Source organism: Crinia signifera, chromosome 9 (assembly GCF_055691185.1).
Source record: "Crinia signifera chromosome 9, ASM5569118v1, whole genome shotgun sequence".
NCBI classification, from domain to species: domain Eukaryota; kingdom Metazoa; phylum Chordata; class Amphibia; order Anura; family Myobatrachidae; genus Crinia; species Crinia signifera.
The window spans coordinates 122,361,343-122,389,302 of NC_139225.1; the positions used below are offsets into that span (position 1 = coordinate 122,361,343).

The following is a 27,960-nucleotide window of genomic DNA, read 5'->3' on the forward strand; positions in this document are numbered from 1 at the left end:
AAGCAGAGTCGGCAGAGAAGTTACAGGTTCACCTGGAGGTGGCAACACAGTTTTTGAAAAGTCAGGGCTGGATTTTGAATCTGCCCAAGTCCTATTTGACACAAACGCAGACCTTGAAATTTTTGGGGGTGATCATAGACACGCACCTTCACAGGGTTTTTCTCCCAGAATCCAAAGCAGTGGAGATTCGGCTGATGGTGTTGGAGATCGTGCAAGCACTGGCACCATCGGTGTGGCAGGGGGTAAGGTTGCTAGGAAAGATGGTGGCAGCTTTCGAAACTCTGCAGTTCACCAGATTCCGTTCCAGGATTTTCCAATGGAACATCCTATCCTGTTGGTCCGGAGATGCCAAGATGATGAAGCAGAAAGTTTTATCCCTGTCACCAGAGTCCAGGGAGTCCCTCCTATGGTGGACGGAAGTGGAAAATTTGCAGCTGGGGAGATCTCTCAGGCCTTGGGATTGGCTGGTCATAACGACCGACGCCAATCTTAGGGGCTGGGGGGCAGTAGTTCTTTACCAGAGACTTCAGGGCCTTTGGTCGAAGGAAGAGTCCAAACTGCCTATAAACATTCTGGAGCTGAGGGCAGTCTTGAACGCATTGATCCAGGCGGAGGATTTTCTGAGAAGTTCCCCGCTGAGAATACAATCGGACAATGCAACAACAGTGGCTTATTTGAACCATCAAGGCGGGACACGCAGCAAGATGGCGATGGCGGAAGTTTCCAAAATCTTCAGTTGGGCAGAGACCAACGTTCCGGCTTTGTCGGCGATATTTATTCCAGGTGTCAGGAATGTGGAGGCAGACTTTCTCAGCAGGGAGTCCCTTCGGGAAGGAGAATGGTCTCTCCATCAAGAGGTTTTTCAGGAGATTGTGAATCGATGGGGTCTGCCAGACATAGACCTGATGGCGACAAGAATGAACCGTCAGGTTCGGAGATTCTGCTCGCGGGTGAGAGATCCCGCTGCTTGGGCAGTGGATGCCATGACAGTTCAGTGGGACTTTCAGATGGTGTACATTTTTCCTCCATTTCCCATGTTACCGAGGGTGTTGAAGAAAATAAAGAATCAGGGAGTACGGGCAATTCTAATTGCACCAGACTGGCCCAGGAGGTCATGGTACTCCGATGTACTGAGGTTGTCGAAGGATTCCTGGAGGCTTCCTCATCGTCAGGACCTGTTAGGCCAGGGACCATTTCTTCATGAGGACCCAGGTCGTCTAAATTTGACGGCGTGGTTTATGAGACCTCCTTATTTAAGAAAAAGGGGTTTTCTGATGAGGTCATCCAGACCATGCTGAGGGCCCGTAAGCCGGTGTCTGCGGCAAATTACCATCGGGTCTGGAAGATATACATTAGATGGTGTGAGAGACAGAAACTTCACACTTCCAGATTCAAATTGTCAAGACTTTTAAATTTTTTACAGGATGGTTTTTCATCAGGCCTTAGTCTGCAATCCTTAAAGGTGCAGCTTTCTGCCTTATCCATATTCTTTCAAAAGAGAGTAGCTTTGCTGCCTGAGATTCAAACTTTTTTACAAGGGGTTGCTAGACTTAAACCACCTTATAGGCAGCCGGTGGTGCCTTGGGACTTATCTTTGGTCTTATCTATGTTACAGAATCCTCCTTTTGAACCGCTAAGATCTGCGGAGTTAAAGTATGTGACCTGGAAGCTCACTTTTTTGTTGGCAATTGCATCAGCCAGACGAGTGTCTGAGTTGGGTGCCTTGCCTTTTTTTTTTTAATTTTTCATGATGACAGGGCTGTGATGCAAACAGTGCCAAAATTCCTACCTAAGGTAGTGTCATCTTTTCATTTAAACCAAGACATTGTACTTCCAGTGTTTTCTCCCCCAGACAGGGTTAAAAATAGGGACAAACTAAAGAGATTGGATGTAGTTCGCGCCTTGCGAATATACATTGAGAGGGTAAAGGACATTCGAAAATCGGATTTACTCTTGGTGCTATATGATGTGCATAAGGTTGGGTGGCCTGCTTCTAAGCAGACCATCGCTTGCTGGTTGAGATCTACCATTGCCTTTGCCTACTTTAAAGCAAGTCGACCAGTTCCGTCTCGGATAAATGCACATACCACCAGGTTGGTTGCTTCCTCCTGGGCGGTGCGCCATGGGGCTATGGCGGAGCAGTTGTGTAAGGCTGCCACCTGGTCCTCTGTTCATACCTTTACCAAATTTTACAGATTTCATGAGTTCGCGTCGGAGTACGCTTCATTTGGACGGGCAGTGATGAGAACTGTTGGTCTGATCGTACCCTCCCAAAGGACCGGCTCGTGAACGTCCCATTGTGGAGCTGTGTCACCAGACTGGACGAAAGAGAAAAGGGGATTTTTGTAAGAACTTACCATTCCAACCCCTTTCTCTGAGTCCAGTCCGGTGACACAGCGATCCCTCCCTAACGCTCAGTTAAGTGTACCGTTCATGTGTTGTCATGTTATGGTTCTGTTATGTTACATATAAAGTGTTCAGGCATTGTTCTGAGTTATGTATCCTAGTGTGCTCTTGAAGTTGAACTGAAGCATGATGGGATGCAGAGGGAGGAGCCTGCTCCCAAAGAATTGAAACATAGGTGCCTGGCTCCTGGCGGACCCTACTACATCCCATTGTGGAGCTGTGTCACCGGACTGGACTCAGAGAAAGGGGTTCGAACAGTAAGTTATTACAAAAATCCCCTTTTCGCATGTATTGTTAGGTGCTGTGGAACCCTCGTGGCACCATATAAATAAACAATAACGTCCTACAGAAACATTCAATTATAGTCCATGGTTAAAGTAGGATTTCTAGAGGGGGGTTTCCAAATGCAATACACCGCAGGTTCTCAAAATTGGTTCTCAGGACCCCACACAGTGCGTGTTCTGCAGGTCTCACACACAGAATCAAGTGAAATTATTCGCTGCACCTGTGTCAGTCAGTAATAATTGCACCTGTCGGGTAACTGGAAAAAGTGAATTGTGTGGGGTCCTGAGGACCGAGTTTCTCCAATTCTGTAATATTGGAGCAAGTGAGTCTGGTGAGCAGTAGAAGAACCTATTAATGACCCTGGACCAGTGCTCGAAGTGGAAATTTTAAAGCGGGGGTATGGAAAAATAAAGGCATGTATTGTCACTAGGGTGGCAAAACCCAGCATTGGGAACAGTGGGATCCCAGGATTTAGCCAAATGCCGGGATTAGACCGCACATGCTCAGATGCTGCCCGGCTTCTCCCGTCCACGGCTGTGCGGCTCTGCACAGTGTGGCGTGGTCAGAGATCACACTGCGCAGAGCCACACAGCCGCTCCACCCACCTGGCTCCTGCCTGCCTGGCTCCCAGCTGCACTGCCCGCACCACCAACCTGGCTGCAGCACTGACATATGGTAAGTAAGGGGGAAATTTACTAAAGGAAATTTGTAAAAAAAATAGGTGTATTTGTATCCAGAAATACACTTATTTTTGACATTTACTATGCCGAAAATACGGCAATTCGTATTCGTAATGATGAGCTATCAATACGAATACGAATTGCCGTATTTTCGGGATAGTAAATGTCAAAAATAAGTGAATTTCTGAATACAAATTCCCCCTTTTTTTACAAATTTCCTTTAGTAAATTTCCCCCTAAATATCCGCTACATTTTTTTTATATTAGGGAAGTCAATCCTGGGAATCCCGGAATTGAGGATTTTTTCAAATGCCCTGGGATTGGCTTCCTTAATTGTCACCCAGTGATGTTGTAAATACCTGGTAATATGCATTGATTGTACTGAATACCATTATTATTTTTGCTGTTTAATCCATCACAGGTACCACACAAACTGTTGGAACTGAACTGGGCATAAAATTGGGTGCCCTATCTGACTAGGAGTTACGGGTAATGTCTGACTGGTCTGGTAGGACCGTGGTGAGGATTGGATCTGCTGTGTCGCTGTGGTCCTTGTTATTATTTAGAGCTGCTAAAGAGTCCCCAAACTCCACCATTACAAGCCAGGTTTTAAGGATATCCTTGCTTGCCCACAGGTGACTTAATAAGTAATCATTTGATGTAAGCATCTGGACTTGGATATCCTTAAAACCTGGATGAGTTTTTGAAAACCTCAATAAATCGTATTTTAAAGAAAACGTGGAAGGTAATGAAATAGTTTGGGAAACTGCCAAAAGCCGAAGGACATTGAGCTTGCTTTCTTTTTTGCTGAAAGATGAGTGACCAGTGTATATTGTAGGTGAAATACTCTCTAGACACATTTACATGAATTGATTGCTGTGCCAATGCAAATGGGTGATTATAACTTAATAATCAGTGGTGTCTTCTACATTCTTGTAGGAGGGGGGCTGCTGCTACCTAATGCCAGTTCTCAGCACATGCGCAAAGGATCTGGTATACACATGAGCTGCAGGGCAACTTCACAACACACCAGCATCTATTCTATGGACTGCATCAGTCGCAGCTCACAGAAGCCAGCTAGGGCTACATGAAAGGCAGGGAGTGGCTTCCTACAGAAAGCCAGCTCTCTGCTTATTGCAGCCTGGGCTGGCAGTCCTAGAGAAAGGTAACACCTCTTAATGAGACTGCCCATAGTGTCTGTGACTGACAACTAGAACTTCCAATAGGAAGTGACTTGCTGTCAGTGTAGCCAGTGCAGTCACAAACTTAAAATTCTTTGTAAATAGTTTTATCTTTCATATTTGAAAACTCTACCATCACATATTTGAGAAAGGGAATATCCGGGAAGTAAAGGTCATTCCAAAAGATAAGTATACATCTCATCAGTGGTGGCTCTTACCCTTTTGGAGGAGTGGGGCTGCCGCAATCCGAGCCCCCCCCCCCCCCCTCCGCTGCTGCCACGATCCCCGCACTTCAGACATACTGCGCATGCGCTGGCCCAAGCCTCCATGGGCTGTCTTTGCAGCAGCCCCCGGAGGCTTAATCAGGTTCCCGGGTCCTGCGCAGTATTGTATGCGGTACTGCTCATGCGCAGAACCTGTTTTGGAGGCTGCCCCGCATTTGCGCACAGAGAGGCATCACGGAGGGAGGGAACACCTCCCAATAGGAAGCCACTGCCAGTCTTATTGAAGCCAGAGCAGTCTCACAGACTGTATCTGCCTTCACTTAGTCAGAGACAGTGGCGGATTTTACCTGGGGGCAGCCCATAGGTAAAAACCGCCACTGCATCTTATGCACCTTCTCAGCTCCCTGTCTATATACCCCAACCTATCCATTGTACTAATTCAGATGTACTTGCTGATACTGTCTTTTGCTGTCCTCAGTTGTGAGCAGAGTCATGATGCAGAATCTGAGTGTCTCTGGAGACCCACAGGATGAGCGGCACTCCTGGTACGCAGAGGGCTCTTCTGTAGTAATTAAGATTGCAACTGCTGATTTATGCACGCCCCGAAAACGCAGTCTGAACGGCCATGACACATCTGCCATTTACCTGACCATTTCCGGTTACCACCCCGAAATGCTGTATTTATGACAGTCATTTTGCAAATGATCCCTTTTTGTGAGGGCTATCGCACCTCAATCACTGCACAGGGATACTGCGGCTCAGATGCATGCTCAGTATGAAACCATTGACCAACTTGCGTAATTTATCTGCTTTGCAACCGAATCTGAGTGAAGCCCCATACTGTATATGATGGTCAAATTGCACAGGTCATGTTCAAGGTTTACCATTCAGATTTGATAACTATTGTAATGTATTGATCTTTACTAGCACCTGTTCTATGGGTATCAGCATCTCTACTGATAATACCGTCTGTGCCATCAGTTATCACTATGCAATCAGACAGCAGTCAGATAGGACAGAGGGAACCATTGCTTTATTATTCCCTACCTCGGAATATGGCGCTTGAGATACACCACTGACAAGAGCAAATCCAGAATGGATTACATCGGCCAAGCTGCTCGCAGCAGTTTAGCAGATGCGATCCATAGCAATGTAAGTGCAGACCACCTCCTACCTACATTTGGTTCGCATCGCAGTTCTAGAGGAACTTCGCAACCATTAGTCGCAATGTTACCCTGTGACTTCTTCTTAAGTAAGTCTGACGTCCAGTCGCAAGGGGGCATTGCAAGGCCAAGGAAACTGCATTCATGATGCAGGCATAGAAATCAGGATGTTTAAAAATTGTGGACAACAAGCACCCATTTTTCCACCCCTGTCCCTCGTCTCAAACACTTCTGCTTGTCAATCAGGCACAGGCGGTTGCATAATATCGATGAGATCGCAGGACATGTCCTGCACATGCGCCGAATGGCGGCCCTGCGAGTGCAAAGTTTCCTGGATAGCTGTGCAGGGATCGCATTAAGGATTCTCGCTGAATTAGGGTCTTTTTTCCATATTTTTTGGTAAGTAATGATGTCATGCACTTTTGTATTAACAATTGTTAAGCTGCGTTCTTCACTATGGCCCTTATTCTAGTTCACTTGTTCGGATGTGCGTTCCTTCGGAACGGACCGAACACAGTGCACATTCATGCGGTGTGCGAAGACACGCCTGCAAGTGCCCCGCATTCGGTTGGATGGACTACCACATGAGGGAGTGCCGTCGGTCTGCATCCACACTACCATGCAGTGGTTTAGCTTGGTTCCACGGTGCCCGGAGCAAGAGCATGTTTCGCGCCCCCCCCCCCCCCTTGCGCGACGAAAAGGGGGACTGTCCTTGCTCGTTGCCAAGGGGGACTGACCTAGCTTGTTGCTAAGAGGACTGACATTGCTCATTAATAATAATAACAACAGGACCCCACAGGCTGCTCCCTCTGTATAATAAAAGGACACCACAGGCTGCTCCCCCTGTATAATAAAAGGACACCACAGGCTGCTCCCCCTGTATAATAATAATAATAGTAAAAGGACTCCACAGATTGCTCCCCCAGTATAATAATACGGCTGCTCCCCTGTATAATAATAATATTAATAATAGGACCCCACAGCGCTCATCCCTTGACACCTGGATAGGGTCTCCGGTGCCAGGGATGCGGCGCCATGATGTTGATGCCCGCTGTGCCCGGCATCAGTCAGTGGGAAAGTTAAAAACCGGCGAGCGCTCTCACATCGCGCATGCGCCGGTTTGGGACGCCGGAAGCAGGGATGCGGAGCCATGACGATGATGTTGTGACATCATGGCGCCGCATACCTGCCTCCGTACATGGTAGCAGAGGCGTAGCTAGGGCGGAGCCGGCGGAGCACCAGCTCCGGGCGCCGACATGTCACCTGGCGCCGGAGCTCTGCCGCCAGCACCCTGCCCAGCACCCAGCCCTGCGAGACAACTTCATCGCTCCTCACATACAGCCGACCGTCTTTCGCCGTCCGACCGGCCGCACAGCCGTCCGAACGCCCTCTGTTGGTTTCTTTCTCAGCAAAGCACAAATCCACAAGGAACTCATGCTTAAAACCCATTAAACAATTACCGTCAATCATGTTTGTGAACACATCAGTGAGGTTACAGTACATGATGGTATAGATGCATAATGTTATATTGGTAATTTTAACATACAGGTATGTGAGTTGACACATGTCGACTACTGTTAAATGTGACCAGTACTTTGTTAACAGGATAAACACAGTTATGTTATAAGGGTGTACATGTAGTAATGGTGCAAACTAACGCACATGGGCTGAATCATATATAATAGTTTATTTGATGTCTCTTTTCAAATAAATGTTTGGCCTCCATGTGCGGCCTGCAATGACTGAATGGGTTAATGCATTTCTCTTAGTAGAGGAATAGGATACTTAAAGTAAATTGAGCAGAGCAGCGCTGCGTACTAATTGCCCCACTGAACGCGGTGCACATGAACTACTGCCCTCCGAGTCCTATAAGGCGGGAGAGGGCGACTTACCGGCGCCCCGCTCCGGTCAACGAAATAACTGAAACATGACGACAAAGCTTAGTGGCAATTAAAATGGTCACAGCTTTATTTCACCAAATCACAATCACAACCAAACACTTTTCGCAGGGTTAAGGAAAAGAAAGGGAAGCGGTGCGATCTACTCCTGCTAATGTGGTACCGCCGGGGCGTGTCCGTTCCACCGCTGTGGGTACGCGACCACGCCCCCTCACTTTCTGGTACCGCCTGGGCCGTGCCAGCCACCGTCAGGTGACTCACGTGAACACGCCCCTTACCATTTTGGGATCAGCTACCATGCGCACCTCACCCTACCTGGCACGCAACCCGTATGGCACCCTGCCGTATTAATGCTGGAACCAGGCGTGCGGCCGCCTAATGGTGAGTATGCGAGGCATTCTGTAACTCCCCTCCATTTCCTGCCTTGTGCACCGCTCCCTCCCCGCAATACTGTGACAAACATTGATAATCAATTATCTGATACAACATAATAACATGACAACCCAATCCAACAATTGCATGAACGCACCTTTAAACAAGCAACAACAAAAAAACGCTTTCCTCTATTTCCATTCATGTAACATCAGAACTCAACAATACGTTTTTGTACCTTTTATTTATTTATATATATATATATATATATATATTTTGTTTTTTTTTGTATATTTCCCTTTTTTTTTTTTTTTTTTTTTTTTTTTTGAACACACATTGCTTTTCATTGTGAAAACTACATTAAAAACATTTCCAATGCCTGATTTCCCATTTGGCTGGTACCTATCAACGGCTTTCAAACCATAACAAACAAGGGGTTGGGTGGGTGGGTGTCTCCGTCCTAGCTGGGGAATGAGTGAGCTCGTCCCTCTGCTCCCTGCTTTTAACCCCGCTGCTGCTCACATCCCCCTGCAATTAACCCTGTCCCTTCTAACTGGCTCCTTTCCCTCCTAGGTGACAAGAAGGGGACCGGCCACCATGGCTGCTGCCTCCCCCCCCCATCCCCCCCCCTGGGTTTCCCGCCGTTGACCTGCAGGGTGCCTAGCGCTCCTCCCCCTTATCTTGCTCCGGGGGCCATTTTGGCTCCCTGCGCTCCCTAAAGCTACTTGTTTTATGTGGAGATTTTGTGAGTGTTAAGTGGCGGCCGCTCGGTGAGAGGTCCTGAGGGAACGCCTAGCACTTTTCATCCACACCCATGTTGACGCTCCCCAATTTACGCCCAGTTTTGCCCACTTTTTAAACCGCACCCATAGAAACGCCCACATTACGCCCATTCAATCCGAGAGTGTTCGGTGGACATTTTTTATGTGTAGCGATCCGTCCGAATGCGGAATGGCACCATTGCACATGCGCAATGCGTATTTCACGCATGGGCACTGAGCTGGAATACGCAATGCGAACGAATGTGTACCTGTCCGAGTGAATCAGAATAAGGCCCTATATTCCTGGTATTTACACACATTTATGTATATTGCCTTATAACTAACCACCTAGTGCACTATAATCCCATTATTTGTGAGGATAAAGTCCAAGCCAGGCCCATATTGACCTAACAGTGCTCCGTATCTATAATCCCATAATTCCATTGGCAAACAGGTAGAGAGTTAGTTTATCTTGGAAAATGTTAGCAGACACAATGGGCCTTATTCTGGTTCACTGCAAAAGCAAATTCTCTCTAATGGACAAAACTACGTGCACTGAAGGGGGGGTCGTTGGGGCAGATGTAACATGTGCAGAGAGAGTTAGAGTTGAGTGGGGTGTGTTCAAACTGATATCTATATTGGGTACTTGTGTATTTTGGCGGCGCCCATCGCATCGCATACCATAAGGCATACGATGGTATGCGATGTGACGCGATATCGCGCGATGCTGTACAATGACATACAATTTTAAAATTGTATGACATTGTACATGGCATACAATGCGATGCGACGCGATTAAACATTGTATAAGCACCCTAATGGGTGCTTACAATGTGAAATGCACCCCCACGCCACCCCCCACTATAAACGTGAACCCGAAGCGTGGCGAACGCAGCAAGCCCGCGAGGGGCGGCGGTACGCGTCCTCCGACCTTGTCATACCACCACTATTAACGTCGGCTTGGAGTTGAGAATAGAAAGTGTGGCGAGCGCAGCGAGCCACCGAGCCCGAAGCGTGGCGAGCGCAGCGAGCCCCGCGAGGGGACACGGATACCTGTGAAGCCCGCGAGGGGACTCCGATACCTGTGAAGGTATCCGCGTCCCCTCGCGGGGCACGCTGCGCTCGCCACGCTTCGGGCTCGGTGGCTCGCTGCGCTCGCCACACTTTCTATTCTCAACTCCACACCGACGTGGTAAGTGGGGGTATGAAAAGGTCGGAGGACGTGTGCCGCCGCCCCTTAAGGGCTCGCTGCGCTCGCCACGCTTCGGATTCACGTTTATAGTGGGGGGGGGGGTGGCGTGGGGGTGCATTTCACATTAGGGTGATTAAAAGAACCCTTTATGGTGCTTATACGATCTTTCATCGCATATGGGGCAAAAATCGCGTCGCATCGCATGGTACGCGATGCATGCCATGCGACGCGATATAAACATCGCACGATGCACATCGGGGGCGCCGCTATAATACACAAGTACCCTATATTGCAGTGTAAAAAAAGAGCAGCCAGTATTTACCCTCCACAAAAACAAAGTAACATCCAAATCTAACATTGCACATTTTACATCTGCCTCCCCCCCTGCAGTGCACACGGGTTTGGCCATTACAGAGATAATTTTCTTTTGCGAGTGAACTAGAATCAGGCCCAATGTGAACCGCTCACTCTTGTATTAAGGATGTGACTTGTGGGAACTGTCACTCTGGCGCTGTCACTGTAGCTTGTGGGAACTGGTCACACTGGTGCTGTCACTGTAGCTTGTGGGAAATACAGAGTGTGTGATTATGAAGAGCTCTGAAGGCAGATTGTTACTGTTGTCATGTTTTAAAGTATGTAACCATTGTAGTATAATACACGCAAAAGAGTGACAGCATGGAAATACCTGCCATGGATATTAGACTGCAGGGTTGTGGCCAGGTGTTCCGTTTGAATAAGTCTCAGCCAGTATGATTGCAAACACCTGTCAGCTTGTTTTAAAAAGGTATCAGACAGAAGGAACCGGGCTCCTATAGTGAGCATGCTTCCAGGTGATAGGCGGCTAATGTTATGGGGCTTGGACAGGTCCGGACTGGGACCAGAAATCGGCCCTGGCATTTTGAGCACACACCCCTACCTGTTGTAGGCGGGACCCTTGCGTGGCAAAGCCATGTGGTGAAAAGGGGGCTTGGCATCACAAAAAGAAGGCATTACACATTATGGAGCACACCGTAATGCCCATTACACATTACCGCACAATTTATTGCCCATTACATATTATGACACACAAGTAATGCCCTTATTATGCCCCCAGTAATGTCCCTTACACATAATTCTCCCAAGTAGTGCACCCTAAACACTGCCCACATAACAGCCCCTCCAGTATTATTAATATTAACAGCCCCCTGTCCTCTAATTAAAATTTCTGTGCCCCTCCCCTCAGTAATAAATACAGCCAGCCCCCACTCCCCCCAATAGTAAATACAGCGCACACTCCCTCCAGTATTAAATACAGCACCCCCCCAGTAGTAAACACAGCCCCCAATCCTCTCAGTAATAAATACAGCACCCAGGCCCCACTCCCTCCAGTAGTAAATACAGCACTGGGCCCACTAACCCCAGTAGTAAATACGGCCCCCACTCCCACAGAGCACTCACCCACCAATGTGGCGGGGAGGACAAAGGAGGCAGTGCTTCTCAATGCAAGCAGACAGAGACAGAGTTGGAGGAGCAGATTCTGCATGCACAGAGGGGAGCCCGGCTGTGTCACTGTCCTGATTGCTGCTCTGTGATGTGACAGCAGCAGGAAGTGCAGCTCAGCCACCGTGGTTATCCCCCACATGGACCACATCTCCCGCCTTTTTCTTTTTTTTACAGGGGTGTGGCCACGCCCTCTCCCGTTAGCCTTACCCTTCCCATTGACCATACCCCTTTTTTTACCAGGGTCCGGCGGCCCTGTCCACAGCAGCTAGACTAGAGACGCAAGTTACTTCTCAAAAGTAACTGTTATCACATACAATACAATCTTTTCTCCTGTCTCTGAGAAAGATCAGCCACATTCTGGTAGCACGGGGGTGGACGGCTTTCCATAGCAGCATTTTAATACATCCAATGTGAGTGTGTATCATAGGATAGGCAGAGTTAAATTTACTATGATGGGAGTTCTGATAAATATGAGATGTTGCCCATAGCAATTCTATTATCTTCTAGAAGAGTTCACAATATTTTGGTGTCGATGTCGACAGCAGAGCATGTGGGTCCCCCATTGAGTGTAGTGCAGATGCTCACCATTATTCAGGTCAGGTTCCTTGCTCCACAGTCGCCAAAAAACTCATGTAGACCGTCACTTGTGTCGACCTTTTGTTAATGTCAATCTTGTGCAGCTAGACTTTTTGGTGACAACCTAGTAACTGTCAGCCTATACACTGTGGACATATAATCCAAATCCCATCTAATATAAAGTACTTCTACTAACAATCAGGCAATAAGTTAGACTACAGGGTCTGATTCAGACCAGTTCGCTAGGCTATGTATACTCGCGGTCTGCACATGCACATATATACACACATGCGCAGACACCTCGAAAATTGGGACGACTTCTGACCCGGACCCACAGTACATACATGACATCACTTGTATCATAATTGTTCCTACCTCAACCCCTCTGCTCTGAGTAAGGTCTAAGCCCTTTATCTGCACTTATAACCTACTCCCATAATATGTGGTGATGGGATTTATGTAAGCACTGAGTGATTACCTAGGATTAATAGATATGTGCTCAAGGGAGGTGACATTAAATATACAACAGAGCTTGGCCCACTGTCCCCTCCCTAATTTTATGTGGATTTACATAGAAAAGGGGGGGGGGGGGGCACCTCTCACTGGGGCACTGATAGATTACAAAAACATGCAAATGGATCACCCTTGGGTGCAGCTGCTAGTATGTCTCAAAAACACTTACCGAGGAGACACCACTCCTCAAAAAACACACAATCCACACAAGTTTAAGTGGAAACCTCCCAGCGCTTACAAACAATGTACAATACTTCCATTTATTAGTGGGATGTTTCTATTCATCGGACGGACTAAGGAAAGGTCCTTGTAGCAAATTTTCATATATATTTGTCGATGAAAAAGAATAAAAACAGAATGGCATATGGTGAAGTATGTCCACACAAAATTCTGTTAACACCCGTGCAGGTAGTTAAGGGCGGTGTAGCTGTTCCTTCCACCTGATTATTTCTGATAAGTAAATCGCGTACCCAACTCACATCAGTGATATGACTAGTCAAACATACCAAGGTATCTTTTACTTGATTCGTACCCCAACTCACAGTGTACAGGTGTTATGCTCTCACATCAAGGTATCTTTAAATACAGCGGGAGAGGGGAAGTGCCACCTTAATAGGAATACAATGCGTACCCCAACTCACTAATATGTTCTCATAAAGGTTTCTTTCGGACCACACGATAAAAGGATCACAAAAACTTTTATTGGCTTCCACATCCAGTCATAAAAACGTACAAGATAAAATGGATAAAAAATAGTCAGGGTGTCACTCAGACTACTGACAAGGGACAGATGTTAAACACACAGTCTACAACCTCCGGATATTCTGACCAGGGAGTGTGTTGACCAGGGTCCCGGACAGGTATCAGTGGTCCAAAGTGAATCTCCTCTGTTCACACAACGCGTTTCGATCCGCTCTGGGATCTTTCTCAAGGTGTACAGAGGAGTGTTTGGGTCAGGGTTTATATACCCTGTATACAGGAAGTCAAATTACTGTACTTCCTGTTCCTGTGTCTCAATAAAACATCAATAATAAAAAACATGTATTAACATATTTCTGGAGCGTGTATAACGCTCTATTTAGAGTCTGGGTCATTTTCTTAAACCAATGCACAATAAAATTTAGCGCTTTAGAGATATATATATTATAAAGCCGGTAGACGCGATAACCGGAAGTGCGGTGCGTTCCACTGAACTCACTTCCGCATGTCACGCCAGCCATATATGTCTATAATGTATATGCTGCGCATCTTACTGTGGCGCGCCTGTTTCTGGCGCACAGGGCATAACGTCATCCCTGCAATGCGTTCCACCCGAAGGCGGAACTTCCTAATGTATGCGTCGCATACTGTGGTAGAGGCGTGTAAGGACCGCGCATCATGACAATGTGGTGTGGCGCGCCTCATAATGACGCGAAGGTGCAATTCACCTTCCATTTTGTGCATTCCAAAGGAAACGGGAACTTTCTTATTGCGTTCCACAATGTGCCTGCTATACAAAATTGGGTACTCTTTACCTAGCACGGCGCCCACGATTTTGATCGTGGGCATCGCAGGTAAAAAAATCGCGGGCATCGCGGCCATTGAATGCAATAAAAATCGGGTGCGACGCGACCGACGCGATGCCCGCAATTTCCCATAGGGATCAATGTTAAATTTCTCAATTGACCCGATTTTACTGTTCAATGCCTCAATTGACCCGATTTTTCCATAGGAAACAATGTTAAATGGCCCACAGAGACCAAATAGCCACCCTGAAGTGTGAAATGGCCCCCACAATTGTTAACGCCACCCCAAGATCAACGTCAACCCGAAGCGTGGCGAGCGGCGGCGGTACGCGTCCTACGACCTTTTCATACCCCCACTATCCACGTCGGCGTGGAGTTGAGAATAGAATAGTGTGGCGAGCGCAGCGAGCCACCGAGCCCGAAGCGTGGCGAGCGCAGCGAGCCCCGCAAGGGGACGCGGATACCTTCACAGGTAAACGCGTCCCTTCGCGGGCTTCACAGGTATCCAAGTCCCCTCGCGGGGCTCGCTGCGCTCGCCACGCTTCGGGCTCGGTGGCTCGCTGCGCTCGCCACACTATTCTATTCTCAACTCCACGCCGACGTGGATAGTGTGGGTATGAAAAGGTCGTAGGACGCGTACCGCCGCCCCTCGCGGGCTTGCTGCGCTCGCCACGCTTCGGGTTCACGTTGATCGTGGGGTGGCGTTAACAATTGTGGGGGGCCATTTCACACTTTAGGGTGCCTATTTGGCCTCTGTGGGCCATTTAACATTGATTCCTATGGAAAAATTGGGTCAATTGAGAAATTTAACATTGTTCCCTATGGAAAATCGCGGGCATCGCGTCGGTCGCGTCGCACCCGATTTTTTAGTGCATTCAATGTCCGCGATGGCCGCGATGGGCGCCGTGCTAGGTAAAGAGTACCCAAAATTGTTTAGGAACAATGACCCACATTATACATACACTAAATACAGTCACACAATGAATACATAATAAAATACATGATACATATTTAAAAAAGGGAAGCATTTTTACAGTACAGAGCCAATGACATTTTTACAATACAGAGATAATACGAAAATATACAGTACGGTGTTAAAAATTGTAGAAGGCTCTGTTACAGATGTCATATTTCATTTATCTTGATCGTGCCGCAGTATATACTAAAATGAAAATGCCTCAGATAACAAGAAAAACATTCAAACCATTAAAGGAACCATTTCAGTTCAAAGTCACTATTGTGGCCCCCTGGAGACAGAGTTTTGAAATAAAAAATGTATTCCATTTCAGTTTTGGCCAATCTACTTGCCACATCTCTATCTCTCACATCTGTAACTATAGTTTTCAATCCAAAGAAACCAGATACATAGGCAGGGGAGCAGTTATGTTTTTCCCTAAAATGGGCAGATAATGCATGGGTTTCTACTCCATTTTTTAAAATTCCGCATATGTTCTGCAATACGGGTTTTCAAAGAACGTGACGTGCGACCGATATAAAATTTGTTGCATGAACATTTAATTGCGTATACCTCATTTTGGATATTACATGTGATGAAGTCACAAATTTTTGCTACCTTTCCATTTATGACTACTTCTGTGGTTTTGTTTTTTTCCGCCTTTGATCTGTCTGCATGGCAAACATAGGCCACACCTATAAAAACCGACTGATCTTATGCTACCCGGCCGTCCTAAAGGTTTCAGACGACTAGATGTAAGCTTGTTTTTCAGATATGGCGCGTTTTTGTAAATGCATATACAGTAGGTTTGTCCGGAATAAGGTCTTTTAATATCGGATCTTTTTTTTAGCACTGGCCAATGTTTCCTAATTGACTTTTCAATTTCTTTGTGTCTAGAATTGAAACCTGTCACAAAGGCAAACTCAAATTTGTTTTCTTTAGTTTCATTAGGTTTTCTTTTTAATGTGATTAAGGTCTTGCGGTCTATTTCTTTAACATTCTGGATAGTTGTCTTCAGGAGATTAGGTTCATAGCCGCAGGCCAGAAATCTTTCTTTCATTTCTGTAGTCTGAATATCTAGGATTTCTGGTTCAGCACAATTTCTTTTGAGCCTCTTAAATTGGCCACTAGGTATGGACTTTAACCAGTTCCTGTGGTGACAACTGGTCACCTGTATGTAGGTACCAGAGTCAGTGGGTTTCATATAGTTTTTAGTATACATTTTATTGTGTTTAATATATACTGTGATGTCCAGAAAATTGATGCTCTCCCGACTTTTTTCAGAGCATAAATTAATATTCCTATCTTTTTTTCATTCAGCGAGGTGCAAAATAGATCTAAATCGGTGTCACTACCACGCCAAATAAAAAAGGTGTCATCTATGTATCTGACGAAGGACACAAGGTTCGTCCCACAGCTCGCATTAGCCCAGATGGTATTGGACTCCCACTCCCCCATAAAAAGGTTAGTGTAGCTGGGGGCAAACCTTGAACCCATCGCTGTCCCTGTGTTTTGTACATAGAATTCGTCCTTAAAAAGAAAGAAATTATTCTTTAAAATGAAGGTAATACCTTCTATAATGAAGTCCTGTAATGATGGACTAACATTTGACTGTAATAGAGCCTTTTTAATGGCATCGATACCATGATTGTGGTCGATGATGGTATATAGGGATGACACGTCGGCAGTTACCAACACATCACCTTCTTGCCATTGTATTCCTTCAAGAATCCTTAGGAAATCACCTGTGTCTTTTAAGTGAGAGCGATTTTTAATCACCAGCGGCTGTAAATGAGGATCAATGAATTGGGATAGATTTGCCGTCAGGGAGCCACCCCCGATATAATGGGCCTCCCCGGCGGGTTCTCTAGACTTTTGTGTACTTTCGGTAACACATATATTACTGTGGTTATTGGATTCTCTGGAATTAGGAATTTACTTTGTGTCTCGGTGATGGTTTGATTAGTACATAATATTTCTATCAGGGTTTTTAATTTAATTACAGTGGCCTCTGTAGGATATTTTTTTAGTTTGCTGTAGACTTTTGCGTCTTTAAGCTGTCTGTAGACTTCTCCTTTGTAGACCTCTAAATTCATGAGGACCACCCCTCCCCCTTTGTCTTCCGGCTTAACAATCAGACTATTGTCTTCTTTTTTAAGGGGTTTCTTTCTTTTGCCGTGAGGTTGTTATTATATTTGGTACCACTTTTTGAAAGATTTTCTATATCATCTTGCAATAATGTACAGAAGGTTTCTATATAAGGACCTTTTAGATGTTTGGGGGAAAAACAGACTTTAGTCTGAATTGGGTATTTTCTGCAATCTGATCTTCATTAGTAGTTTCTTTATTGTCAAAAAAATTCTTAATTGTTAATTTTCTTACAAAACGCTGTATATCTAGGAAGTTTCGAAGGGTTGGATATCATTAGTTGGGGCAAATTTTAAACCTTTGCCCAACAGTGACGTCTCCTCTTTAGTTAGAATGTGTTTACTAAGGTTATAGATTTTTGTCATTTTTAATTGTTGATGTTCAAGTTCAACACCCAATTGTCCCTTCTTTGACCTTTTTCTGTTATTATGTTTACATTTTGCTTCTCTATTTCTAGAGTTTTTATTCTTACCTCCTCTTTTTCCTCTTTTGGTCATAGTTTTTATTTTTGCTGGTTCCTCCAACCTCCTCTGTCTAAAAAAGGGGTTTTAGGTGTTTGATCTAAAGCTGAAAAAACGGTTCCGCCATTGGGGGTCTACGTTATTTCTCACTGTTTCTCTCCTGACAGAGTGATTCTTTTGCTGTTGTCTCCAAGAATTATCCTTAGAGTAATTCCTATTATAAGAGTAGCTATTGCCCCCATAATTTGTTCTTCTAAACCTCTGTGGTAAATTGGTGGGGTTCCTCATCCATTGGTTCCCTTCTGTTCTATTAATCTCTCTGTTAGGCTCTAGTGGTTGGTAATAACCTCTATTGTTTCCATTTTTATTTTTATATTTGAGGTTTAGATTTCTAGGTCTCATCTGATGGAGGGTCAGGGGTTCTTCTACCACATTTGTTTGAGACTTTTTAATATCACTATCTCTGTGAAATTTTTAAATTTTTGTGTTGCTAACATCTTTTCTATTTTACTGGTGCTCAAGAAAATCCTATTTTCATATCGTTTATATTCAGAAGAACTATTGAATGGTGCCACTAATTCTTTATATTTGGCTATCTCCTTTTCAATGTTCTGTAGTTCTTTTTGTCTCTCATGATGATTAACTGCAAGAGAGCAAAAGAGCATTCATCAATAATCAGATTCCTTTTATTTTTAAATTCCTTATCTGAGGTGGTAAATGATGCTTGCTTTTCTCTTTTGAGCCCCTTTGGAATTAATTTATGGGAAAGATATTTTTCCAGAGTGGCAATTTCCCACCAGGTTTTACAATCCTTAATTAATACTTGCTCGAATTTTTCCATAATGTTCTCTAAGTCATCATCATAGAGATCGACTATATATTCAGTCCTATTGAACACATTCTGAATTTTTGACAATCTACAATCTCTTGCATGAAACATGTTAAATGCAGCCTAACGGTGATACCAAAAATTGGTGAAGTCACAGAATACAAAAACAGGCAAATGGATCAACCTTGGGCGCAGCTGCTAGTAGGTCTCAAAAACACTTAACGAGGAGACACTGCTCCTCAAAAAACACACAATCCACACAAATTTAAGTGGAAACCTCCCAGCGCTTACAAACAATGTACAATACTTCCCTTTATTAGTGGGATGTTTCTTTCCTTAGTCGTCGGACGGACTAAGGAAAGGTCCTTGTAGAAAATGTTCATATATATATTTGTCCATGAAAAAGAATAAAAACAGAATGGCATATGGTGAAGTATGTCCACACAAATTTCTGTTAACACCCGTGCAGGTAGTTAAGTGGCCAATTTAAGAGGCTCAAAAGAAATTGTGCTGAACCAGAAATCCTAGATATTCAGATTAAAGAAATGCAAGAAAGATTTCTGGCCTGCGGCTATGAACCTAATCTCCTGGAGACAACTATCCAGAATGTTAAAGAAATAGTCCGCAAGACCGCAATCACATTAAAAAGTAAACCTAATGAAACTAAAGGTTTCAATTCTAGACACAAAGAAATTGAAAAGTCAATTGGGAAACATTGGCTAGTGCTAAAAAAAGATCCGATATTAAAAGACCTTATTCCAGACAAACCTATATGCATTTACAAAAATGCGCCATATCTGAAAAAGAAGCTTACATCTAGTCGACTGAAACCTTTAGGACGGCCGGGTAGCATAAGATCAGTCGGTTTTTATAGGTGTGGCCTATGTTTGCCATGCAGACAGATCAAAGGCGGAAAAACAAAACCACAGAAGTAGTCATAAATGGAAAGGTAGCAAAAATTTGTGACTTCATCACATTTAATATCCAAAATGAGGTATATGCAATTAAATGTTCATGCAACAAATTTTTTAGCGGTCGCACGTCACGTTCTTTGAAGACCCGTATTGCAGAACATGTGCGGAATATAAAAAATGGAGTAGAAACCCATGCATTATCTGCCCATTTTAAGGCAAAACATAACTGCTCCCTCCCCTGCCTATGTATCTGTTTTTTTTGGGATTGAAAACTAGAGTTACAGATGTGAGAGATAGAGATGTGGCAAGTAGATTGGCCAAAACTGAAATTGAATACATGGGGCCACAATAGTGACTTTGAACTGAAATAGTTCTTATAATGGTTTGAAAGTTTTTTCTTTCTGAACCCTATGCTTTTTGTCCCCCTATTTTTTTTTAAGTGTTTACTTTTACACATATTTGAACACAGAACCATCAATGATCTGTGCATGGTTCTGTCAAATTCACCTGTCAAAACCTGGTCTATTTGTTTGGTGATTTTCAGTAACATTCCAATCGCATCCCATTAAATTTGAGAGTTGTATGAAGTGTGACAAAAATTGCCAGGTCAGAATGTGCGAATTCGTGACAAAAAGTAAGATTTTTTTGCCGAAATTCACATCCTATAAAATGTGTGATTTTCGGAAAAAGTGCAGTTTGTTTTGTAAAATGCCAAATAGTTTTTTCTAGATTTGTAGAGAATTAACAGTGAACTCACAAATTTTATCAGTCACACAGAATGGCGTAAGTTCGTCCCAGTTGCCTGGAGGCTTACTAGACAAACCACGTTGGGTATTGTTCAACCTCCTCCAACTCAAAAGATAAGCTACCTTTTTACCTATATTACACATACACAAAACAGAGGTAAGGCACTCCCAAATGATCAACATTCACCTTATCAGTGTTATGGTTTTTGGGTGTGAACCCACAGTTGTGACTGCTGTTTAAGACAGCCACGGTGCACCCTACTCTGCCTCTGTTGGCCCCTCCTAGAAGAGGGCAGATACCTGCAGAACTAGGACTTTGCCTATAATAGCCACGTTTGGAAAGACAGATTGTTTGCCTTAACTCAGGTGCTACCAGGTCTTGCGTATTTACAAGGTAACAGAATCTGGAAGGAGATGACCAAGAGGATAACTAACTAAAGGGACCTGATTGGGATACAAAACTAACTAACGGCACTCTGCCGACTACAGACAAACCAGGGAGCAAAACACAGAAGTGACCTAGTTGCATATCATGGGAGACTGCGTTGCATACAATAGAAAATGACACCACACAAAACACAATATACACCACACAAAAGCACAGCAAAACCACACAAAGATACAGAGAAATACCATAAATGGGAACAATAAACAAATGGCGCAGACCTGCGGGGAACCCAGGAGATCCCAGAGGGATATGGATCAGCAGTGACTATCAAAATAAAGAAAAATACAGTCCACCAAATAACAACAGGACAAATGGTATAGAAATTAACCCGGGTCTCCAGCATTTTCCCATTTCCAGGAACTGGAGCAGGACTGGCAATGAGCGATAGCAGGAGCAGAGGAACCAAAGAAGCCAGGAGCAAGTGGAACTTGAAGAGAGGCAGGATATTAGCTAGGACAGAAGCTGGACGCTGACCGGACGCTGATGCATGCACAGGGAAGCCAACCGGGAACATTAGGCAGCAGATGGACCGAACTGACCAGACTGCTGGGAGAAAGAAACTGGTAACTGGAAGTTGTGAACAAGAAGCTGGAAGCTTGTCATAAGAAGCGGAAGCTATAACCAGCCTCAGCTTCTGGGTCTGCAGAGACTATCAAGGGAACAAGAACCAATCAGGATTGCTGGAAAAGCACAGGCCTCCTGAAATTACTGCAGCTGATGTAAAGTAACGCACTAATTAAGCGACAACCTTGTGCAAAACAATCACACAGAATAGAGCTGCAATAGCACAGATTTACCAAAGGAGGCCACCAGCAAGTCCCATACCAGAAACATAATCTTGGAAAGCTCACAGAAACTGACATAAAAATAATGATCCCCAGCGGTGGCTCATGACAATCAGTCCCTGGTGCCTTCACAAAAGAGAAGCACTTACAGCAGTGGAGGGGCGGCATTCGGGTCAGAATTAAGACCCAAGTCAGGGATCGTATAACAACATTTCAGTTCTTGTTGAACTTTGTAAACTTGAAAAAAGTTCAACAAGAACTGAAACATTATTATACGATCCCTGACTTTTGTCTTGATTATGACACCTCCACTGCTATATATATATATATATTTATATGTATATATATATATATATATATATACACACAGAACCAAAGCAGGCAGCACTCAATAGGTTTTCACAGCATAATGAAATAACTACACAGAGTCTCTAGGTGTGCAGGATAAACGTTTAAATCTTACGATTTTCATCAGAATCAAAAATATGTTACTATAAAATCACACCCTATTACATTTGTCCCTAGATATCTAATATAAGAGAACACTTACTATTAGGAGTGCATGTTATATTAGACCAGTCAAAAGGCTTCCATACACTAGTGAGATTTGATCCGATTTGACCTGATTCAGACAGATTAACCAGACCAAATCTCATGTCTTGAAATCCCATCTGACCCGATGCCTCCAGAAGACCAGCACCGAAATACCAACATCATTGGAGATGCCAATGCATATTTATGGGTGGGTTGTGATTAGGCAGTGTGTGTGTGTGTGGGGGGGCAGTTTTAAGCACTTGCGGGGGATTAGGGTGCGGGGGTGGTGTGGAGGTTAGCGATAGACTGCTGAGAGGGAGGGTTAGAGTCAGACACTGAACAGTTAGGATAGGCTATGTGGGGAGGGTTAGCCTGCGGGTGGGGGCAGGGGGTTAGGGTTAAGCTATAGAGCAGGAAGATTAGGGTTAGACATTAACGGGGAGGGGGTTTAGGCTGCGGGAAGGGAGGGTTAGGGTGTGTGAGGGGGGAGGGGTAAAAAGAAAGTATGCTTACCAGGCCCTGTCAGGATTCTCTCCATCAGAATGCCAGTTATCTGTATGTATTCCTTTAAGTCAGTGAAGGTCAATCAACAACTGTTATGGGTCCACTAATTGCCTATTTTATTCACCTGTGTGGATCAATTAGCTCATATTCTTTGTATATGTTCAAAGCCATGAATCAAATCTCAAGTATAACAGTAAATGGATTTAATTTACAGAAAATTTCAATTTAGCAGTTCTGTGCCATTTAAATAATGCATGACAGCTCTGTAGGGGTAAATAACTAGCAATAAAAATGTAAAAACAAAGAGCTCTCTGTGCATATGTGTTTAAAGCTCTTTTCTTGAATTTTTGCAGTTTTCCATGCTTTTTGGACACTGTATAGTAGCCGTACTAGTGACGGGCAGTAATGAACTAACCTTCTCTTACTCTTTGCCGGGTCTGTAGAGCGGCTTTCAGATGCAGCTCCTGCTCAGGGAGTTGACAGTTGTAACTTCCTGTCTCCAGTCCTTCGGTAGTCCCTGCTAGCGGGCTCTGCAGGCTTCCCTCCAACACGTTTCATGCACTGGGCACTAAGTCATGGATCAGGTTGCTGGTATTCAGTCTATTTATTAAAATATTTTTCATCAAACTTTATTTAAAAACGGAACCAGCTCCCAGGAAATGATGTAAAAATTGGTGGCAAACACGTGCTCTTTTTTCTTGTATAGCTTTTAAAAGGTATAAAATTGTTAATTGTAAAATGTGCTGTAATGTGAATTTAAATTGTATGTTTATAAAAAGCTTTACAGATTGAAATCTATATATAAACCTAATGGCTGTAATATTTTAAGATCCATTTAGCTTCATTTTGTAATAAAGATGTAATAAAATCACCACATGTCCAGTGTTTCCTTACCTAGTGTATCCCAATAAATTTAAGTAACGTTGGATCTTTGCTATTCATCACTTCCGATCACTGTGGTGAGATGAAGGCCACTGCTGAAGTCAGTGTCCCTCCCTCCCCGTGACCAGGCCAGGTGCCGGATGACTGCCCATCGGATGTATCCCGATGTCGGAATCCCGACTGCCGGTGCTCCGACATGGGGAAATCCCGACTCACAGGGCCTATTCTCCCTTGTAGGGGTCCACGACACCCATAGAGGGTGGAAAGAACCCGTGGTGAGGGAAGCGAGCCACCGAGCCCGCAATGTGGTGAGCACAGCGTGCCCACAAGGGGCTTCTTTGCGGTCACCCCCCTGTCGGAGCACTGGCAGTCGGGATTCCGACGTCGGCATACTGACTGCCGGGATTCCCCCTGTGGGACCGCCATACCACACCCGGCCGGGCCCACCTTCGTTTTTAGGCAACACTAGAAAATGCTGGATTCCGTCTAAAAACTCCCCCAGGCTGTAAATCACCTTGCGAACAGTCAGTAATGGATATCCATCTCTGGATTTGTTCGCACAGATGACGATAATGCAGCCAAAAGCCAAAAAGGTCTGAATCGGGCCCTTTATCACAATAATAGCTACATTTTGCTTTTTTTTTTTTTTTTTACCAGAAAATGGAGAGCATTCCTCCAATATATTCCATTCCTATTCTAAAAACCTGGTTCAAATCACTTATTAGGCTATATAAAGATATTATACAAAATAGAAATAAAAATGTTCATCCTAACCATTGGCTGTATATTTTTGGCTGATGTCAGCTGGCTTGCAATCACTTGATCTCTATACTGTATGTAGACTTATCTTTTAGGAGATCTTACAAACACATCAGAAGCGTATAAATAAAGTATATAAACCTAGCTAAGCCTCATTACTATGGTGCTAGTGGTTACATCACTGGCAATCTGATGTCAGGGTCTAAGGTTCAAATCTAGGTTTAGATAATAAAAGTTTATGAGTCTTTTGCATCATATTTAGAACAATGAAAGTTGTATTATGTATACATATATAATTTAATGTTATCCTTGTTCAAAACTAAAAGTCATAATAATGATATTTACAATGACAGTATATTTAAACATGAGTTAAAGCCACACAATTCTTGAAAACATTGTGTATTAATTAAACTTCAAGCAATAAATAAATGCAATGCTAGGCTAGTGGTTACAGCTCTGTTAATATGCTGCTAGAGTTCCAGGGTTCAAGCCCATGTGCAAGGTTTTTTTATCTCTAGATGTATTTCTGAGCGATATTGCAGACAATATCGCCTAGTGTGTACACGCACTGTCGTTAACTATGCGCTCTCCAGTGCGCCATTAACAACCACCTCCCTCGTCCAGCATGTTTGGCTGAGAAAGGTCATCATTAACCCAACGACCATGGTGCAGCGGCAGCACAGCCGTCGCTCCCCCACCACCTTCCCGTCGCCGCACACCTTGGAGCCGGCATCGGCGTGTGTGTGTGTCCCCGAAGGTTGGCGGAAAGCCGGGCTGCTGTAGTACCAGCAATAAAAAATGTTTGCTTCTAATGGAAGGGTTACAGTAGTTCAGATTTGTTTGCTGCATCCATGTTACTTTCTGAACACTGCATATAATAAAGACTTTTAGTGGTAAATTTGCCATATTTCAAAGCTGTCATGTTCTATTCACCCACTGGATATAAAGGAGAAAAATATTTAAATTCAAAACCAGGTGCAAGAAAGTATTTCATTGTTAAGTGAACAGTTAACTCTTTAGACACACTTATCACATTCCTGAGCCACCCACTTACCCTCCATAAGTCACTCTACTGATAAACACTCCTCATACAGTACACACAGAAGTTACACTTGTTTTGTCTTGATATTCAAACAACCCTCTGACCCCAGACTTGGATCAATCTCCAAGCATTTTATTTTTCACCTATTTTTTTTCTTTGTAGATTTCTCTTTTTTTATTCAATCTATTTTTTTTTTATTAAATAATAAGTCCTACATGTAAACAGTGGGCATTTTCAAAAATAAACATTATGGAAATTTCAATTTGGATATATTATAATTCAAAATTGAGTGTTGTACCATATATTTATAGCAGAAACATATAAAGAAAACCATAGTTATGTAATCAATAACATAATATTACATTTTCCAATAAGTATAACTCAATAAAAGAAGCATAGTACAAGGAGTATTTAACAGAAAAGTAAAAAAGAAAAAGAAAAGAGAGGATGGTAGATGTAATAACAAGGATAAAGGGGAGAGAAGGCAGAGAGGGGAAGGGATCCGAGGGAGTGGGTATCCGTCAGGAGTATGATATCAAAGTCTTGTGTCCTAAGACAATCTTTTTAGATTTGTATCTTTTATTTGACCAATCTTTTATTGAGGGATGTTTTGTTGATTTCCATAAGATCGGGATAATTGCTTTTGTGGCATTGTTTAGGTGTTGAAGTTGAAGATATTTTCAAAATTTGGATGTTGGAAGATTCCATAAGGATTGAATGTATAATAAAGAGGTATCCAACTTGAACACATCAGCTGACCCATCCCAACCATAACCATATTTGTGGGTAGCATACACCAGGAATAAAACCTTGATTGAAAATAAAGGAGGTAAGGGAGGAGAATTTTGAGGAAATCTGCGGAAGTAGTTGAGCTATCCTACAAAACTTTACAGTGGGTGCAATGGTGTGTAGCCTCCACTCATAGTTCTGTGTCTTTAGCATGGGTCCAGTGTATTATTCGATTCAGTAGTATTGCTTGGTAATAGCTAGGAATATGTGGAAGTTGCAGCCCCCTTTATGTTTCCATCTGAAGAGAATATTATGTTTACATAGGGGAGTAATATGTCCCCACACAAATAAGACTCTGTATAGACTGAAACCATGAAGGAAGAATATGTATGGGGATAGTTTGTAAGATATATATTGTTTTGGGGACAATTCATTTTAACTACATTTATCCTACCTATCCAAGACAAATGTAAGGAACACCATTTTTGATATTCTGAACAAATGGATCTTATTAGAGAAGTACAATTTAGAGGATACAATTGAGAGAAATAATTTGAGATTGGAACCCCAATTATTTTAGTTTATGATCATGCCAAGTAAAGGGGAAAGAGTAAAAACATAAAAAGAATACAATCGGGCGCGATCACTTTCAATTACTCCACTACCCAGTGTATATATATATATATATATATATATATATATGTATATATATACACTGAAGATGATCAATTGAGATATTGGCCGCTCCCAGAGACAATTCTGGAAATTGTCAATGAAGACAGAAGAATGAATGATCTAAATTAATAATTATAACAATGATTTAAATTGATGAAAGATGTTTAGAGAGCGCCACACAATTTTGAAAAATTAATACAATTTATTATAAAAATACACATGTGTATTTTTATAATAAATTGTATTAATTTTTCAAAATTGTGTGGCGCTCTCTAAACATCTTTCATCAATTTAAATCATTGTTATAATTATTAATTTAGATCATTCATTCTAAAGGGGAAAGAGCCCTACACATGTAACTGACAATTTGAAATCCACTTTTCCTTTACTTGGCATGATCATAAACTAAAATATGTAGTGCTTTTTATTTGAATTAATGTATTATGAAATTAGAATGTTTGGGAATTCCACTAATATGTTTGGGAGGGAGTCTGATGGTTTCAAAATTGAAGCCAGTAAATCCTTTTTAGACTGATACGTTTTACCCTTGCCAGAGCCTCTATACATAGTACAAACAATAGGTGTGTGTGTGTGTGTGTGGGGGGGGGGGGGGGGGGGGTAGTGGACAGCCCTGACATGTGCCGTTGGATATGTTAAATGGTTAAGATAAGGAACCATTATTCCTTATTATTTTTGCCGAAGGTTGATCATATAGGGCCATGGTTCTATGGAGAAAGGTCTGGTCTAAACCCATATGGTGCAGTATGTCAAACATAAACCCCCCAATCAACCCTATCAAAAGCTTTTTCTGCATCAGTTGAAGTTAGTACAGAAGAAGTGGATAAGGTGGCATAGTGAATCGTATTACTCACCTTCGTAGTGTTGTCTTTGGCCTCCGTCATGACCTAATTTGAACCCGACCTGGTCTCCATCAACCCATGGTAGTAACAAAAATTTGAGACTATTAGAGGTAAATTTGGCAATATTTTTAGGTCTATGTTTAATAAAGAAATCGATAGCTCGAGCACAAGTTAGGATATCTTCCCTCTTTCAGGTGATTGTCTGGAGAAGTGTTGCCCCACAATTTCTGATGGCCTGTATGTGGTTGACATTTTTTCCAAGTGACTACTATAATTAAGCTGAGAAATGTCCCAGCCTCCTCATGTGCTGCCTCATTATCCACTTCCAACCATTGCTATGTTATCTTCATCCCATGCAGATACCCAGTGGTCAATGTGGATACACTGTATTGAAGTTGTGATATACAAAATGCAAGTGAATGGATTTTGATCATTTTAAATAAAATCAGTAG

At 43.4% G+C, this 27,960-nt stretch overlaps 1 protein-coding gene across 1 annotated transcript in view; it reads left to right on the forward strand.

The window, feature by feature from the left end:
- The first annotated feature begins 260 nt into the window (after positions 1-260).
- The window catches only part of LOC146036909 (NTPase KAP family P-loop domain-containing protein 1-like), a 39,614-nt gene continuing 11,914 nt past the window's right edge, over positions 261-27,960 (forward strand). Inside the window, exons 1-2 of the mRNA XM_083160752.1 lie at positions 261-950; positions 1,616-1,718. Coding sequence (XP_083016878.1) covers positions 261-950; positions 1,616-1,718 — 793 coding nt within the window. The remainder of the gene's footprint in view (positions 951-1,615; positions 1,719-27,960) is intronic.